General features: G+C 36.8%; 1 protein-coding gene across 5 annotated transcripts in view; it reads right to left on the bottom strand.

The window, feature by feature from the left end:
• Window positions 1–18,894, bottom strand: part of LOC150082988 (uncharacterized) — a 1,785,507-nt gene that overhangs the window by 1,128,261 nt on the left and 638,352 nt on the right. For all 5 annotated transcript variants that reach the window (XM_090377722.1, XM_090377724.1, XM_090377725.1 and 2 more), the window contains one exon: window positions 10,760–10,954. In XM_090377722.1, coding sequence (XP_090233848.1) covers window positions 10,760–10,954 — 195 coding nt within the window. The remainder of the gene's footprint in view (window positions 1–10,759; window positions 10,955–18,894) is intronic.

The raw sequence follows: 18,894 nt of genomic DNA, 5'->3' as shown, positions 1-18,894 counted from the left end.
GCCAGGTGTCATCTGACATTCTGGGCTCCTTTGTGATGTATTTTCTACAGTTTCTGGTGTTGATTACCTGGTCTTCGATGGCCAGCATGAATCCTTCAGTCTCGGGAAAGAGCATCCCGTTTGTGAGCCATCCATTGGAAGCAATTTTATTGATGTGATCTTGATGGAGGTCATTGTAGTGTCTGCCACGGAGTGTCTTCTTTGCCCATCTTTCTAACTTTGGCAATTTTTTCCCACAGGTTTTCTGGACATTGCTAGTGTTCAGCACCGCTCTGTCAATCAGGTAGGTGGCCTTTTCTTGTACTGTCTGGGTGGGAAGGGTTTCCTCACTTAGGTTGAGTGGGATATACCACTTATCTATCTTCCTTATGGCCTGGTAAAGTGGTGCTGTGTTGTTCTTGAAGTAATCCTTCATGTTAACTATCACTGTTTTCTGTTGTTCTATCAGGTCTATCAGGCCCATTCCTCCCTCTTTCTGAGGTATTGTTATTCTCTCCACTGCTAACTTCGGGTGGTGTTGGCGACTCTTGGTCATCATTGTACTTGTCTTTTGCATGATATCTTCTAGCTCGATGTTAGACCTATCTATGACCCAGAAGGTGTATGTTAGTACTATTGTTATTATTTGGTTTTTAGGAGCATTAGCAACTAAGGCCATATTGCTCCAGGGATATGCGGTGGTCATTACTGACCTTTCCGCATCCTCCGTATTTGGCGGTCATGGGCTCGAACCCTGGTCTAATCAAGAAGCATGTGCTAGGCACTGCTATTCCTGCCTGCCTGGCTACGGAGATGCCAGTATGTTAGTACTGGAGCTGCATAGGTGTTTATGGCTTTAACTGTGTTCCCTTCATTCAATTTTGCTTTCAGCAGGCTTCCGAGTCTCTGATGATATTTCTTGGTCAGGCACTTCTTGATTTCCTTATGTTCAAATTGCTCAGCCTACATCATCCCTAGGTATTTGTAGCTCTCTCCTTCTGTCATAGCTTCGATCTCTTTACCAGTCAACAGCTGGTAGTTTCGGCCAACTAAATTTCCCTGGTGCAGTGTGTGGGTCTTGCATTTTTCTAGACCAAATTCCATCCTGATGTCCTTGCTGAATTCTTCAATGATTCGGAGTAGTTGCTGGAGTTGCTTCTCGGCCGCCATGTAGAGCTTGATGTCATCCATGTACATCAGATGGGTGAGGGTGTACAAGTTCTTTCTTCCTTCTTTGAGGTTATATCCATAATTGCTGCCGCTGAGCATGGTGGATAGCAGGTTGAGTGCTAGACAGAACCATAGTGGGCTCAGAGTATCTCCCTGAAAGATTCCTCTTCTAATGGGGATTGGCCTGGTTGTGATGTTCTCGACCTTAATGGTGGTACTCCATTTCGCCATTGTTGCTTCTAGTAAGTTTGTCACTATCAGATTGACCTTGTAGATATTCAGGGTCTCTATTAGCCAGCTATGAGGTATGGAGTTGAAGGCCTTGCAGTAATCGATGTAGGCCGTGTATAGTTTGCGGTGCTTCTTGAAGGCTTGCTCCATAACTTCAGCATCTATGGTTAATTGCTCCTTGCATCCTTTGCTTCTCTGCTTGCACTTTCAGGATCTTTTACATCATTGGGAGGCAGGTGATTGGCCTGTATTTCGCCGGGTTTCTTGTATCTTCATCTTTAGGCTTCAGATATGTGACTCCTTCAGTGAGAAACTTCGGGATTACCTCTGGGTGCCTTATCACCTCTGGGTGCAGTATATGGCTGTGTGGATAGCCTCCAGTGTTGCACCATTGTTGTCAAGGTAATGTGGCATTATTTGCCGACTGAAATGGTCTGTCACTCTCAACAGGATTTCATTTGGCCTCTACTTAGGTATCACATGGGTTCTTGTGGGGTCCATTCCTTCGAATTCTGTTAGGGCCTTCTTCCACTCATCTTCTATTCTGGATAGCATGACTTCGTCTCTTTCCACTTAAGCTACTGTGGGTTGTATTTCTTCTTGCTGTTCCTCCCCTGGTTCCATGGTATGCTGTTCATCTCCTGGTTCCATATTGACCATATTCTTGTGCTTTGTAGCAGATCACTGACATCCTGCTTGATTTTTTCCAAGATGGCAGGAGCTATTAGTTCTTCGTGATGATGGTTTTTCTTTGGTCTGCTAATCGCTATTCGGTGATCTGAATATCCGGGTATTGTTCCAACCATTTGGTATGTAGTCGCAATCTGTACATTGTCATATCAGTCTCTAGCCTGGTTATTTTATAGTATGCTTGCATGATATATGTATTCATTTCAATGCTCCACTTCATGCGTTGGCATTTTCTTCTTTCTTGGGTGGTTGCAGTTGCAGGAAACACTTCCAGTTGGTGGGGCTAGATGGTCTTGCCCTTCTCTTGTGGTAGCCTTACAGGAGACAACGCCACTTGCTTGGGAGACTGTCTCCAACTTTTTGAGCCGACTGCTCTGCCGAAGGCCTGAATGCAAGTGACTTTATCCTGCACCACACTCGATGCAGTATGAATAATATTTTTCTGCAACATCATCCATCTATGGATGGTGGACTTGTTTAGCTTCGGCTTATGTTCAGTGGTTTATTTATTTATTTTAGTTCTCGCAAGTGCTCTGCTCTGCTAGGTGCTTGTGTGTGTGTATGTGCAGGTGAGCTTCTTGCACCAGTAGTTGTGGATATTATCAATTCCCGGGGTTCGCCAGTTGTGTGTGTTCCTGATCGACTGTTTTACTTCTTCTTCTCGAATCTTCCACTCTCTCATCTCTTGTATGTCCTTCGTTTTCTCCATTCTACTTCTATCCAGGGTGCTCTGCTGTTAGGTCTTACTTCAGTGCTCCAGATATTTCCCCAGAACTCTTCGATCGTCTTCTTCTTGGGTGGTCAGTTTCCTGCTTCCTCGTGTTCACCCAGTTTCCTGTAGAAGGCTCTTTGGTCCTCATATAAGATTCAGTTGTTTTTTTTTTCCCTCTGGGAGCTCTCTTTGTATCAGTGTAGTCTCTTGCTGAGTGCAATGAGGTTCTGATTCAGTGTGTCCAAGTATTCTTCTATTCTCTGATTTCTGGTCTCATGTTTGCTGTGGATGCTGTCTCTGTTGAGGATGCTCTTCACCTTTCCAATCAATTTCTTACTTCTATTACCCTGTTGGTACTGGGTCAACTGACTTATCTTGGCTTGTAATTCTTCTATCTTCTGCTGAAGTCTTCTTTCTCAAGCTGGCGGTTCCTTCTGTTTTCAGTTCTTCTGCTGCTGGTCTCTCGTTTCTTTTCCATTAATTCTAGTGGCTGCTATGGCAGAACAGTATATGGCTGTGTGGATAGCCTCCAGTGTTGCACCATTGTTGTCAAGGTAATGTGGCATTATTTGCCGACTGAAATGGTCTGTCACTCTCAACAGGATTTCATTTGGCCTCTACTTAGGTATCACATGGGTTCTTGTGGGGTCCATTCCTTCGAATTCTGTTAGGGCCTTCTTCCACTCATCTTCTATTCTGGATAGCATGACTTCGTCTCTTTCCACTTAAGCTACTGTGGGTTGTATTTCTTCTTGCTGTTCCTCCCCTGGTTCCATGGTATGCTGTTCATCTCCTGGTTCCATATTGACCATATTCTTGTGCTTTGTAGCAGATCACTGACATCCTGCTTGATTTTTTCCAAGATGGCAGGAGCTATTAGTTCTTCGTGATGATGGTTTTTCTTTGGACTGCTAATCGCTATTCGGTGATCTGAATATCCGGGTATTGTTCCAACCACTTGGTATGTAGTCGCAATCTGTACATTGTCATATCAGTCTCTAGCCTGGTTATTTCATAGTATGCTTGCATGATATATGTATTCATTTCAATGCTCCACTTCATGCGTTGGCATTTTCTTCCTTCTTGGGTGGTCGCAGTTGCAGGAAACACTTCCAGTTGGTGGGGCTAGATGGCCTTGCCCTTCTCTTGTGGTAGCCTTACAGGAGACAATGCCACTTGCTTGGGAGACTGTCTCCAACTTTTTGAGCCGACTGCTCTGCCGAAGGCCTGAATGCAAGTGACTTTATCCTGCACCACACTCGATGCAGTATGAATAATATTTTTCTGCAACATCATCCATCTATGGATGGCGGACTTGTTTAGCTTCGGCTTATGTTCAGTGGTTTATTTATTTATTTTAGTTCATGTAAGTGACACCAGATGGCGCCACTATCTGACTGAGCCGTCGCTCCTGCCTTGGGGAAGGTAAGTGCAATGGGGTAACTTTCGCCATTTTTTTTTTTTTTTTTTTTAATCATTTAATATTATTATTATATCGGTCTCCCAGCGTAATAGAGCCACGTTCGTCTCCACCAATGCGGGATTCGAACCCAGGTCCATCAGGCTGGTAGTCCAGTGTCTTAACCACTGGGCCATCGCGCTCATTATTATTATTATTATTAACCACATGGTGCAAGGAAGCCTGAGGCTTATGCTGCACCAGCCAAAAAAAAAAAAAAAAAATTTTCTGAATTACCCTGAGAGAGAGAAAAGTAGAAGGGAATCACCAAGAAAAGAAGAATGATGATATCCAGCTCAGGACCCTGGGTGTGCCAAGCCCATACTCACCAGATGTGAGCCCCTGAGGTTATGGTCTTATACTGGGAATTTTTACTTTCCAGATATTTACTGGATATTGTGGATTAGTCAATCAAACACTAGCAAGACTTTTGTGAATTTTAATATTTCCTGAGCTAGATATTTTATATATAGGAATACTTTATATATTCCTGTATTCAAATAACTTTTGTGGATTTATTGGATGACTGTTTTCTACAGAAGTATACTAGAGAGGAAACAGGAGGAAACAATATACCTGATTTGATTATCAATAACATTCTTCGTGCATTTAGAAACTGCAGGTAAAAGACCCACTGGGTGGCAGTGAGACATCAGTACACCAATCTGAGTGTACTGATGTGGAATTTATTTAAAGAAATAACTACTGTGAAGGTTAAAGGAAAGTGCTTTTGCTTTCATAAGGGTGACTACAGTGCCCTCACACAGTTTTTAAATTCTGTTCACTGGGACCAACTGATGATGTTACCAACAGATAGGCAGATTACATTACAAGAAATCTCTGGCAAAGAATGCCAAGAAAAGCAGCAAAGATTTCTTTACTTATGATAACAGTAGAATGAAGGGGTTGATTTACATTGGTCCACTCAATGTCAATGGTTTGACTGTTGACGATCCTGCTCAGGTTACTGACAAACTGAATAAATATTTTGCATCTGCATTCATGCATAGAGAGTTTTTTTAGGTAGGGGAATATCAGAAGTTTGCCAAAATCTAACAGGAAACTATATGATTTAGTGATAAGTGAGAGGAAAGTGGAAAAGAAACTGTTGAAGGTAAACATAAAAAAAGGCACTTGGGATGTATGGGATATATCCGAGGCAAGCATACCCATAGTCATAATTATGAGGGCACCTCTGGATTCAAGGAAGCTTCCTATGGACTGGAGATCTACAAATGTATCCCCAATTCACAAAGAGGATCAAAAGATGACATGAAACATTAAAGGCCTGTTAGCTTAACTACTATTCTAGAGAAAATAATGGAACCACTGGTTAAATCACTTTTTCTAGGGAAAATAATGGAGCCACCGATCAAATCACGGTTAAAGAACTAATGCAGAACTATCTTGAAAGGAACACAGTTATACTGCATTGAGAGAATGTATTTGTGAAGGGGTAATCTTTTCTGATGAATCTGATTAAATCTACTATGGTGCATTAACAAAGGAACTGGATGTAAAAAAATCATTTATCATATACTTGGATTTCAGGAAAGCTTTTACTGTGGCACAGAAAAGAATGCTATACAAACTGAATTGACTTGGCCTTAATACAGATTGGTATTAAGGGGATGTTTCTGCTCTGGATAAAGGGATGGTTTTGTGGGAGAAGACAGAGTGATTATTAATGTGCATTGCTCTTTGTGAAGTCCCATAGGGTTTAATGCTGGGCCTATCATTGTTGTTTTCAATATTTATTAATAATACTGATGAAGGTTAATCGGGCTTAATGTAAAAAGGTGGCATAGTGGTTAAACACAGTAATTAGGGTAAGCTACTGAAACACGATCTAGAAAAATTAGGCAGATGGTTTGAAAAATGGTAATTGAAGTTTAACATCAACAAATGCAAAGTACTGCATACGGGTTGCAGTATCCCCAACACAACATACCAACCGAGTGGTACTACACTCAGGGTAATGGGAAATAAAAAAACACCTGAAGGGGGGAGGTAATTGTGCAGTCAGATTTGAAGTTCTCTGAGCAATATAGATAGGCTGCCAGGACAGCTCATGGGGTTCAGTCAATGATGTACAGGAATTTTTTCTAGTAGGGATAAGGAGATGATTATCCCATTGTACAAGGCAATGGTTAGAATGCATCTTGTGTACTGCATACAGATCTGAAGGCTTAATTTTTAGGAAGGATGTAGATCTGCTGGAGGAATAGGTACAGAGAAGGGCAACAAGATTAATGAAGGGAACAAAAGGGTGCCCTTACCAAGAAAGGTTTCCATCCTGAAAAATGCAGTATCTGGAAACTAGGCACCTGTGAGGTGATCTGATTGAGTCGAGTGTTTTTTTTTTTTTTTTTTTTGCCGAGGCTTTATAATCTTGCTTTCTTGCATTATTTGCCAGTACTAATACTTATAATCAACATATAATCAACTTTGATTCTATGCTAGTTCCCAATCAGTTTTATTCCTAAAAACAATGTATTCTGTGACTTAGGACTGATCTCCCATTAGACAAGTAGTTATGAATTTGATAGAACTAGAGCTATAATGCTCAATACGTTCTACGTTGATATCAATATTTGTAAAAGAATACGAGAAGTTTACCTCAATATGATACATAGAACACTTCCATATGATACTCTCCACAAATTAAAACGAAAACAATTAAAAAATTGAAAATCTTACATTACAGTAAGAAATAATTAACAATAATTAAAAATCAAATGAACACAATCAAAAATCAATTTAACGCAATTAAAAATTAAGTAAAAAATTAATTTAACAAAAAAAATTGCAAAACAATTTTCTTTCCTTGTATTTCTGAGCCCAAAGCAGATTCCATCATTGAATATTTATAAGCATTTAGAAATCGATTAAAGATAATCAATCTTTTGTAAGTGAACGGCTGATAGCTGTTATAATGCAGAAGCATACCGGTGTTTGTAGGTTTACAATAGATGTTAAATTTGATTTTATTCACGTCCTGAGTAAGGGTAAAATTTAGAAAATTTAATGACTTAGTATCCGTATTCTCCCTTTCCAATGTAAATTTGACTCTAGAATGAATATTATTAAACGAATGTAAAATGTCTTGGATAGCGCTACTATTGGTAATGACTAGAACATCGTTTAAATACCTCCCATAGTATGTGATACAGGGTAGAAAAGGCATCAAATGTATACGTTCAATCGTTGAGGATAGATCTCCGATATTAGGCCACTCAGGCTTAATCCCATTGGCAAATCCAAAAAATTTGTTTGAATACTTTGTCTCGAAAGGTGATATAGTTGACTTCAACTAAGGGTTTAATTAAGTGAAAAATTTCCTGAATAGGAAGTAATTAATTGGTATCGAGTTATTTAGCATATCTCAAAGAATATCTAATGTGTATTCAATGTTTACATTCATATATAACGAGGTAACATCTAGCAAGAATAAATTATCATTACCGCCAAGTCTACAGTCCTTAAGTTTATTAAATAGTGTATCGTAGTTCTTAATCCCAAATTGTATCGCCTCTCTAAAGGGTTTTATAATGCTATATACATGAGTGGCCAAGGATGAAAATGCTGAGTTTCTGTAGGAAACAATAGGTCAAATAGGAAATCAGGTCTTATGTAATTTTACCTGACCGAAAAGTGCAGGAATATTGTATGTTCTGGCCTTCAATTCCTTTAACTGAGCCATAGTAATGTAGTCGTTTTTTCGATACGTGGTTAATGATTTATTGTATTGATTGACCAAATTGGTAAATACTGCTGGGTCTACTTCAAGATTAGTGGAGGTATCTGATACATAACTTGTTAATATAATCAGATTTATTGAGTATTACCAAGGTATCTCCTTTATCAGCTTTCTGAGTAATAATGTCTTTATTTTTCCAAAGTTCAGTAAAGCTGAACTGTCATGTGTATTCAATTTAGGAAGTCGTGTTTATTTTATGTTTTTCAACACCTGGTTAACTTGTTGAATAAATAAATCTTTTTGTGGAACATTACAGAGTCCAAATTCAATATCAATTATGCACTGTTTTTTTAGGTAGTTTTCGAGGTGGTAAATTGTAATTTAATCCTATGGATAAAAGTGAAATCTGGTCCTGCGATAGCATATACGAGGAAATATTTGTAACCTATTGATATGTCGGTTCATTGAATATTGGGCGAGAGGGTGATCATGAACTAGCTTAAGTATTCTGCAGTAGACCGTTGTGCGTATGTGTGTTGGGGGGGTCGTCACACAACTCTTATGCATTTGGTAGCAAGCTTGTGACAATGTGTTAGAACTCATATGAAAGTGTCTTGACCCTCCCGATAACGTGTCTGTTTTTTTATTTCTGAGGCCTGTGCTTCATGCCGCAAAACTATTCAATACAGACCAATTGTTAGGATGCACATAATTTTTTAATTTGTCGCGAAATTTCCTAACTTGGGAAAGGTATTTTTGTTTATTAGAATACCAAGATCTTAAGGCAAGCTTAGCTATATTATGAGATGTGGCAAGTGCTAGTTGCTTAATGCTCGAAATTTTATGATTTAAATTGACCCTGGCAAACTTTGGAACAATGTTGTTTTGAAGGCAATACTTTAGAAAATAAATATGGCAACTTTGGGCCAAGAATCTTAGTGTTAATCTAATGTAATTTTGCACCAAGGTATTCAAAAATCCCCCATAATTGTGTGTATCAATAGGTTATATCTGGAGAGAAAGGAAGTGAATGAGATAGTCAATAAGAGATTAAAAATTAATTTGATAGTATGAACCAGAGCTATAATGCTCAATATATTCTACGTTGATATCAATATTTGTAAAAGAATAAGAGAAGTTTACCTCAATATGATAAGTAGAACACTTCCTTATGATACTCTCCACAAATTAAAACGAAAACAATTAAAAAATAGAAAATCTTACATTACAGTAAGAAATAATTAACAATAATTAAAAATCAAATGAACACAATTAAAAATCAATTTAACGTAATTAAAAATCAAGTAAAAAATTAATTTTTAATTGATTTTTAATTGTGTTCATTTGAGTTTTTAATTATTGTTAATTATTTCTTACTGTAATGTAAGATTTTAGATTTTTTAATTGTTTTCATTTTAATATCTGGAGAGTATCATAAGTATCATACGGAGGTGTTCTACGTATCATATTGAGGTAAACTTCTCTTATTCTTTTACAAGTAGTTATAGAAGCAAGCTATATTAATTGGATCTAAAAGGAGGCTATGAGGTAACTCAGCTTAATTAAGAGATGCTGTTGTAATTAAAATGTATAAAATGACAGTATTGAACATCCTTGAGTACAATTCATCTCTTTGGAATCCCATGAAATTGGAAATAAAGATGCTGCTGTAATTTTAATCATGTGGTATATCTAATTAAAATAGATAAAATGACTGTACTGACCTTTCTCAAGTAGAATTCACTCCTCCGATATTCCCAGACATTGGAAATAAATTTCTCATAGAGCAAATACAGCACAACTTTACTAGATACCTTTGTTAAAAACAAAAATTAGATTTTACCCACTTTAGCTACAAAGGCAGATGCCCCAAATTTGGTTTTATGAATTCATAAGCCTGTAGAAACCTTTTAGAACTTTGTGTTTTACATTAACCCCTGGCTTAGTGCTGTGAAGGGTTTGTAAAGTTAGCGTATCTGCATGTACCTATGAACCTTACAATAAAGACATATTTATAAAACCATAAATGTATATTACGAGAGTTCAGCTTTATTAAAATCTACAAATTTTAACTGTCCTCCAAGAACAAATAGAAGACCAAGACAATTTAAATTAAATCATGCTAAATGAAATACTTGAATGAATCAATACTGAAATTTCTGATTAGGTTCAGTTTCTGTATGGGAAACCACACACACACGTGTGCACACACACACGCACACACACACACACACACACATTATCGGTTTTTTAATAGAGTTATGAGATTGTCTAATCAGTTTGATATTTTCAAAATTTTTATTAAAAGCTTTCAGTAATTGATTTTTTGCTTTATTATTTTTTATTATATATCCTTGTGTATACTGTATTGTACAAATTGTAATTTTGTTTTAATATATTTATACGTACCATTCTTTAATTAAATTTTTGAAATTTTGTACTTCTACCTAATTTTTATATATTCTTTAGGGCTAAACCTTAATAAATAAAAAAAAAATATGCATTATGATGAGGTACACAATTCGTAAAAGGTGGTACAAGGAATGTTTTCCTGCCTCCATATCTGATCTCCTCTTAATAATTGCTATATCCATAATAAATATCAAGAAATATGCATATGGAGACAGGAAAATCTCTATATGTATAAATGATATGCAAATAGAAGTGCATAATATGTATGCACTTTCGTTTGTCTCTAATGTTTCTTTCATGGTACTGATTCCATGATATATAAATATACAGGAAATTTCAAATATTTCTTGGCTTTTAAATCAGTAAATAGAATTAATGTATTCAAATTTTAAATTATTAAACAAACCTTTGATATCAAATTAAAATGCCACTCTTCTTGAAGATTATTAAGGAGAGAGGTAAAATTCCATCTGCACAAAACAGCCTGCAAATTCGTCCAATTTCTCTTCTTGTAAAGAGGATTATACAAATATTTCTGTATTGGGCCAAAGCACAGCTTTTCCACAAGTTCAGAAGAATTTGCATTAATTAATGGTTCCAACTGAAATAAACATTTAGAAATATTTATCAAAACATCTGAAGTTGTCAATATTTAAATTTCTTTTTAGGTTCCTCAATGGGAGATAGTATATGAGAGAGAGAGAGAGAGAGAGAGAGAGAGAGAGAGAGAGAGAGAGAGAGAGAGAGAGAGAGAGAGAGAGAATGTACAAACTGGCATTATCCTGAAGTTTTCAATGGTTACTAATGTTATATTATGTGAGAAAATCAATATGCTACCACAAAATATGTACAGTTCACTGCTAATTGTGGTGCTGGTTTATCAGAAACCATATGTGGCCAATAAATCAGCACTTTCTACATAATTGAAGTTAAAATGAAGATACATATAAACTTTCCAGGCCCCTGGATGGGCTGTAGCAGGGAATAAAAATAAACTTAGTATATTAAAATATTTAAAGCCTGAAAACATTTAGAAAGGATTTTACAGGTTTACATACAGTGCAATCAACCAACCAAGAAGACTGAAAACTGTGTCTTATATGACTGCCAGGTGAAATAGTAAGTAACAAATACACATACTGTCTTAACAGATAATCATATCAGACAACTTCTTCAGTCTTTAGGGTGGAAGAGCTTGAATCTACATTGTTGCACAGCAGTGTCCTTATCCATTATGCAGCCACTGCTGTGATATGGCTGTGTGGTGGTACAAAGATAAGTCTCAAGATTATCATTATGTTTCAACTTAAGTTGACACCCTGAGAAAGGCACAGCATCTCCTCACAGAACAAATGGCATAATGCCATGGTTCTCAACAGGAGTGCTTTGGGCATTGCATCCAAAATGGCAGATTTTCATGTACTTAGTTTTTAGTAAAAAATTTTACCAATTTTAATGTGTATTTATTTCTAATGCCCTAGAATTTATTGTGTTTTGAGAAAATTAAATCAAAGCCAAACCATCCAGCCTATCATAGTGCCGAAATGGCCATGTGATTTCTCCATAAATCACCTCTCAGTACATGTATATTTTTAGCCCTTAGCAGTTTTTTATCCAAAGTGTAACTTCTAGTTGACAAAAGAACGTCATGTGCTATTGTTTACAAAAATTTACTTTGTAACTAATGTACCACACTTGACAAAAGGTGACCATATTCCCCTCCAGCAGTAGCTGCTTGTAATTACATTTTCCACTGAAATACTCTTCTATTGCATTTCCAACTGAGGAGAGAAACTGGGTGTTTACAGTAATTATTCACAAACAAGTCCTGTTGTTGACAAAAATTACTAGGCAACTGAATACTGAATATATCAAAGCAAATATACAGCCAATTTTTGGATATTTTCCCCTATTAGAAATATGGATGTACAGTAGATACGAGTTCCATAAATGCCTCATGTTGTGAGTTTGTGCTGCAGTGATGTGGTGGTTTTTTTCTGTGTAAGTATTTTTAATTTTTATTTCACACTGTCAAATCATGGATATATTTTTAGTCAGAGGAACAAAGAGAAAGTTAAATTCTATGGAGAAAACAGAAAATCCTGAGAAAAGATGCAAAGATTAGTCGAGAACTCATCTTTGCATCTTTTCTCAGGATTTTCTCATGTAATCATGACCATTCACTAAGTCTGTTCTACCAAAAAAAAACAAAAAAACAATGACATTATCAAAATGAATATTTGAAATATGGGCTTCTATTATTGTGGTGAAGAGCAGAATCAAATCCCTATGTGTTTAATATGTGAGCAGAAACTCAGCAATAATATGACACCTCTATTGAGAGACATTTTGAAAGAAATCATCAACACTTGAATGGTAAGTCCATTGCTTATTTCGAAGGAAAAAGAAGTATTACATCAAAAATATTACTCACAAATAGAGAAATCTATATTTGTGCATCATATGGTCCTTGAGGTTGTCACAAACGTTCTCTCAAATATGCCAGACAAGCTGTACTTGCTACCTGGGAGTCTAAAACGCTGATGGAACTGATATTCAGGTGACACTCAAGTCAAGTGGACCCAATTTTGGCGAAGTCCGGATGGTCTGTGACAGCCAAATCCTCTGCTTGCACCTTCACAATAGTGGGACTGTTAGTAATCCTGGGTATAACCTCCATGCACAAGCACATGGTGGATGCTTGGTTCACACCTGGGTGGTCACCCAGATGTGAACCAACATAAGCAGGGGTCGAGGTGTGGTGCCCACACTACATGGAGGAATGCTGCCCCCTCTGTGTTACCAAGCAGTACTAGGTGGTAGATGACTGTCATCAACCGATGAAATATCACCATTTTGCTTATTGGAGGTTTGAAGTGGGGGAACCCGTGTTTAGTCTCCAGAGCTAAGTTCCGGTAAACCCTTCCCCATCTCTTCCATCATGCAGTATGATTGAGGACTTTTGAGGTTATGATGAACGTCGTGGCGAGATCCAATCTTCCTTAAATTTCAAGGGTACAGCTCTAAAACGGTGTTCGCAGGCTGGCCGCTAGTTAGTACGCCGGACCAAACCTATTGGTAACTCTCTAGGAGGCTCCCAGATCAGCTAGTGTATAATCATGCTACCTCTACTCTGCCAGATAGTGACTGGAGGGAGTCCGAATAGTGTGTATGTGGGGGGCATTGTCAAGACCACATTATGTCAAGGATCTGGGTATATTCTTACCATTTGTACACTATATCCAAAAATTTCATTACTTCAAACAGAATATCCCATCAACTTTTTCTTACTATTGAATACACCATTAATTGTCAAACTAATAGAGCAAGCTTATCTGTGAAAAAAATCTAAACCTCCCAAACACTTCCTAATTCATTTCACAAATATATGTGGTCCCAATTCTAATCTCAACGATTGCCATTTCCACTTGCAGTCTGCCAAAAATCAAGTACTTTTTCTGACAGAAAGTCAGTTATCCGTTGATTCAACTACTGCTCATCTCAGTTGCCCGAATTATTCGCTGTATGATTCCTTTCTCCTCAAAGGTGGTACTTGTGTACATGTCCATTCCGATATTCCCTGTCAGAGACTTGGTAATTTGGAATCTCCTCTTTTCGATCTTCTCTGGCTTAAAACCTCTCTACTTCATTGCGTCAAATTCATCTGTTGTCTCTACCATTTTCTCAACTCCACTAATCACTTGGAGCTCTGTGACTTCCTCTCTTTGCAACTTGACTTTCTCCAGTCCAACTTTCCTAACAGTGAGGTAATTTTCCTTGTTGATTTTAATGTTCACAACTCCAGCTGGTTTCCGTTTTCTAGTCACACCAACCCAGCTGGTCGAGATGCTGAGTCTTTGTAATTACTAATGACCTTGCACAGATTGTTCATTTACCTACAAGAATACCAGACAATCCTACCCATACAGCCAATATGCTTGATCTTTTTCTCACAAACAACATAGTGTTGTTTGTGAGAAAAAGATTGATCGATTGACCTCTCACTTTGACCATTTTTAACAACACGGTCAAAGTGAGAGGTCCTTTAGCCACCTCAGATCACAACTTGGTGATTGTCTCTTCTCCAATGCAGCCTTTATCTCATGGCTATTCCTAACTTCGTGTTGTTTGGCATTACAAGAATGCAAGAATGCGAGATTTCTTTTCTTCTTTTCCTTGGTTGGACTACTGTTTCAAAAGTAAGTTTCTTCTTAGTTTGGGTCATTATCACATGGAGTTTCACAGCCTGTTTGTATTTGTGCCAAAGCTGATTGAAGTGTCTTTGTGGTGAGGGTCCTATTTGGCACAATCTCCTGCTCTTCCTCCTCAGAATTCTGTTTAGCCAGTTGTGCAGCCAGCTCCTCAAAGTCTTTCTTTGAAAGAGGCTCACCATGGCTTTACAGCAACTCACTGACCTCATCAATGTCAACTTTGTCAAGGCCAACATCCTCAGCCATCCAAGTGACATCTTCAGCCACTGTTGAAACTGGCTCAAACTCAAGAAAGTAAGCCTGCATCAGGCCACAATTTCTTCCAAATGCCATTCATGCATGATTGTGGCACTTCTTTCCAGGCTGCAGCAATATTACTTATGGCCTTAAGGATTTTATAGGACCTCCGGTAGTCCCTCACAGTCACTGAGTTAGAAATAAAAAACCTTCACATTCAGAATGTCATTAGGGATATCTTCAAGGTTGGCTAGATGTCCTGGAGTATTGTTGGTGGCCCAATTTTGCTGCACAAAATTGGGCCACCTCTGGACAAAAGTATGATATGCACCATTCATTAAAAGGGTCTTGGTCACTCACACCTTTTTATTAGAGCACCAGAAAACAGGAAGTATAATCTTCACAATGCCCTTCATAATATGTGGATTCTCTGAATGGTACACCAACATCGGCTTTAACTTAAAAGTGCCTGGTGCACTACCACCAAGAAGTAATGTAAGTCAATCTTTTCCAGCCTTATAACTAGGGGCAGACCTCTCTCCACAAGTAGGATGTACATCCTACCAGGCATCTTCTTCCAGTACAACCCTGTTTCATCAACGTTAAAGACCAAGTATTGGGTGTAGCAGCCTTCATCCATTAACTTTTGGAATATGGGAGAATATTCTTCAGCACCTGCAGTGTTGGCACTAGCTGCATCACCAGTAATTTTTACATTGTGAATTCTGGTCCAGTTTTTGAACAAGGAAAACCAGCCCCTACTAGCTGAAAATGATTCAGTCCCTCCCAGTCCCTCATTAATTTCATTGAACAAGCTCCTAGCCTTGTCCAATTGACAGCAACACTAGCACCGTCTAGGTACCCACTTCCTGTGCTGCATTTACACTTGCGCTTTCAAATTTTTTTATATATACATATTTTATTTTTTAATTATTTATATATATATATATTTTAATTATTTTTATATATTATATATTTTATTTTTTGATTATTATTTTAAAAGGGAGTTAATGTGAAACGGCGTAAATTGAAGCATCATAAAGTGGATGGGAATGTTATTTTGGTTCATATTGTTCTACCTGTATTTGAAAAAAATTATAGGAATTTCATTAAATTAATGAAAAAATACAAAATTATGCAAAAAAATTGTAGGAATTTCATTATAGGAATGAAAAAAAAATTTAGGAATCTTATATGAAAAAAATTCATGCAAGACTCCCTCAAGTTTTTCTATATAAATTTTGCCAACTGGCCCCACTCAAAGATTAACGTCCATAAAGATGACTTTCCATAGTCAGTGGAAAATTACAACGAGGCCAAGCCATATCCAAATGGTTGACCTGAAATTTCAAATCTTCCAGTCTACAACTCTCATTCTCATTCTCTAAAAAACTCTAAGCATCTTTTAGATCAACAATCACTCTGTATTTTCCAGAGATATGCAGATGAGCTTAGACATAGAACTGATATTCACCAGCTTCCTCCTTCCAGCACTAAAATTGTTCTAGACATAAATTAGTTAACAGTATCAAAATAGGGCAGCCCACACCCTTTCAATCTTCTGTTCAATTGATTCTTAACCTTTTACTTGAAAAGTATTTAACTTTCTCAAGTAAAAAGTATTACTTGAATACCTTTTACTATTAAAAATCAAATGTTAAGAATCAAATGAGCTTAGTATTGGTAATCCCCTACTAGCTCCTATGGGTTTGTTATGTAGATAATATTCTAGTGGTAAACATGGCAAAGAATCCATTGCTGGCATTCCTTTCATAGTCTGTTGAATGACCAGGATCCTAACATAAAAGGAAACTGACCAGGTGCATATATTCATGGTCACAGGAATGGGAAAAAAAATAGTCAGTCAGCAATGTGCAAGTAAGACATAGTATTACTTCCACACTGCTGACTAACTATTTTTTGTTGACTTTTACACCTAGTAGAGGGGTCCATTAATTAATGCTACCTTTGCTATAGCCTGGTCAGTCAACATGGAGCAACTGGAATTCATCAGACTAGGCAATGTTTTCCTCCCTCATATGTCAAGTTCTCATACATTGCAAACTCTGCTGTGCATGAACACCATATTAGGGCAGCAGTTTCCATGATAGTTTCCATAGCAGTTTCTCTTTCTTTGACTGAGACATTCGACATCAACTACAGTCAGTCGCTTAGCACACCACTGGCCCATTATTTTTCTGAAATGCATGCACACACACACACATATAGCCTTATATAGCCTGTTACAGACACATGACAGAGCAGCCACTTCCTTTGGTGATGGGAATGTACCCAATAAAACATCATATATAACTACGTGAACACCATATTAGGGCAGCAGTTACCATGATACTTTCTTTGACTGAAACATTTGGCATCAACTACAGTCAGTCACTTAGTACAACATTCAATCTAATGCATTCTACATAATTTTATAATTTTTCTTTAGTTTTTTTTTTGCTTTTGTCTCAGTAATATATACATCTACTACACGCTACTTACTGTTATTATTCCATGTGCTTCTTACACCTCATATGTCAAGTTCTCTGCTGTGCATGAACACCATATTAGGCACTATTCCTGCCACTGGCTGCTTGCTACTCTGTGTTTTATCCTACATTAATAGTTATTTGTTTTAATTTAGTTTCTCAGCTATATATATATTTTCTTTCAATTTATTTTGGTTTTGTTCCTCTGTCGCATCAACCATAAATTACATGCCAGCTTTCTATATATCCTCCCTTATACCCTTATTTTCACATATATTTTTACTTTGGATGTCCTTAAAAAATGTTTTCCCCTGCTCTCTTTCCTTTGATTCTATTTATTAATTTTACTTTGCCATGGCACATACTTTATATTAAAAACAGAGGACACTATACCGTTGTTTTGTCGTGCAATTCTGGTGTGTTTTTTTTTTTTTTTTTCACCTATTTTTAGTAGCTATACTACATACTCTCATCTTTTCTCTTTTTTTCTTTCCCTTTTGTTTTCTTTTCTCAGCAGCTATTATTTATCTATACATTATACAATTATGGTCATTGGGTGCTTTCTGTCTATCAGTGGCCCTTGTCCATAAAATGTTTTGCCCTTTTTTCCCACTCTTTCTTCCCTTTCTGTTTCATATAATTTTTATAGCCATGCGTGCATGTGTGTGTGTGTGTGTGTGTGTGTGTGCGCGTGTGTGTGCGTGTGTGTGTGCGTGTGTGCGCACATGCACTGTTCTAACAGAGTCTAATCAATGTAAAAAAGCTTATTATATCATAAACCTTTAGTTCTAATGTAGTTGAATTGATATCATATAAAAAATTCTGCTGTCGCATACTAAACATAATCAGCTGTTGACATGATTAGATGCTGTGTTGACAAATAAAAATTATTAGAAATTAAATTTAATTAGAATTTAATTAGAATTAAATTAAATTAAATTTAATTTAATTTAAAAAACAAATATGAAAATGATAAAAAAATAAAATATGCAAATTAGAAATCATAAATTGTATCTTTATTCATTCACATGAATAATGATCCCCCCTCATCAGGGGCTTTGAAAAGATCAATATTCAAATGAAATGAGCAAAATATGTAATACATATATATTTCTATTCTTTTAATTCAATGATATGCAATATTGATTAATATCAATGGTGAATACAGTAATTAAAAGTGATTAAAACAGTTTTTGGAATTAACTCTAGGTTTAATAGTTTTAGCACATACACTAGGTTTAACACATACTGGGTGCGAGGTCTGGGTGCGAGGTTAACCTGTGCAGCCATTGCTCCTTAAAGCTCTTCAAACAGAGAAGTTTTTCCTGATTTATTTTCTGCTTTATTAGTTTAAATTGTCATATTAACTTATTTTCTAGAGTACCTTTATATTCCTAGTTACGATACTTAGTTTAAAGTTTAACTTAGACAGAGATTTTGTAGATTTTACTTAGTATCGGTAACGGTATCAAATCCACATGTCACAAACCAAATTTTTTTTAACCAAATTTAGTCGATTTATTAACCAACTGTTATATCAAATTATCTTCTATAAGTAGATTGTAGACCTAGTCAGGATCCTTAGTTTATTCTAAATTGAGATA

This window comes from Mastigoproctus giganteus, chromosome 7, assembly GCF_048544385.1.
Source record: "Mastigoproctus giganteus isolate SK-2022 chromosome 7, ASM4854438v1, whole genome shotgun sequence".
Lineage (NCBI taxonomy): Eukaryota > Metazoa > Arthropoda > Arachnida > Uropygi > Thelyphonidae > Mastigoproctus > Mastigoproctus giganteus.
The sequence above is the reverse complement of the archived record's forward strand: the minus strand, read 5'-3'. Positions and strand labels throughout refer to the sequence as shown.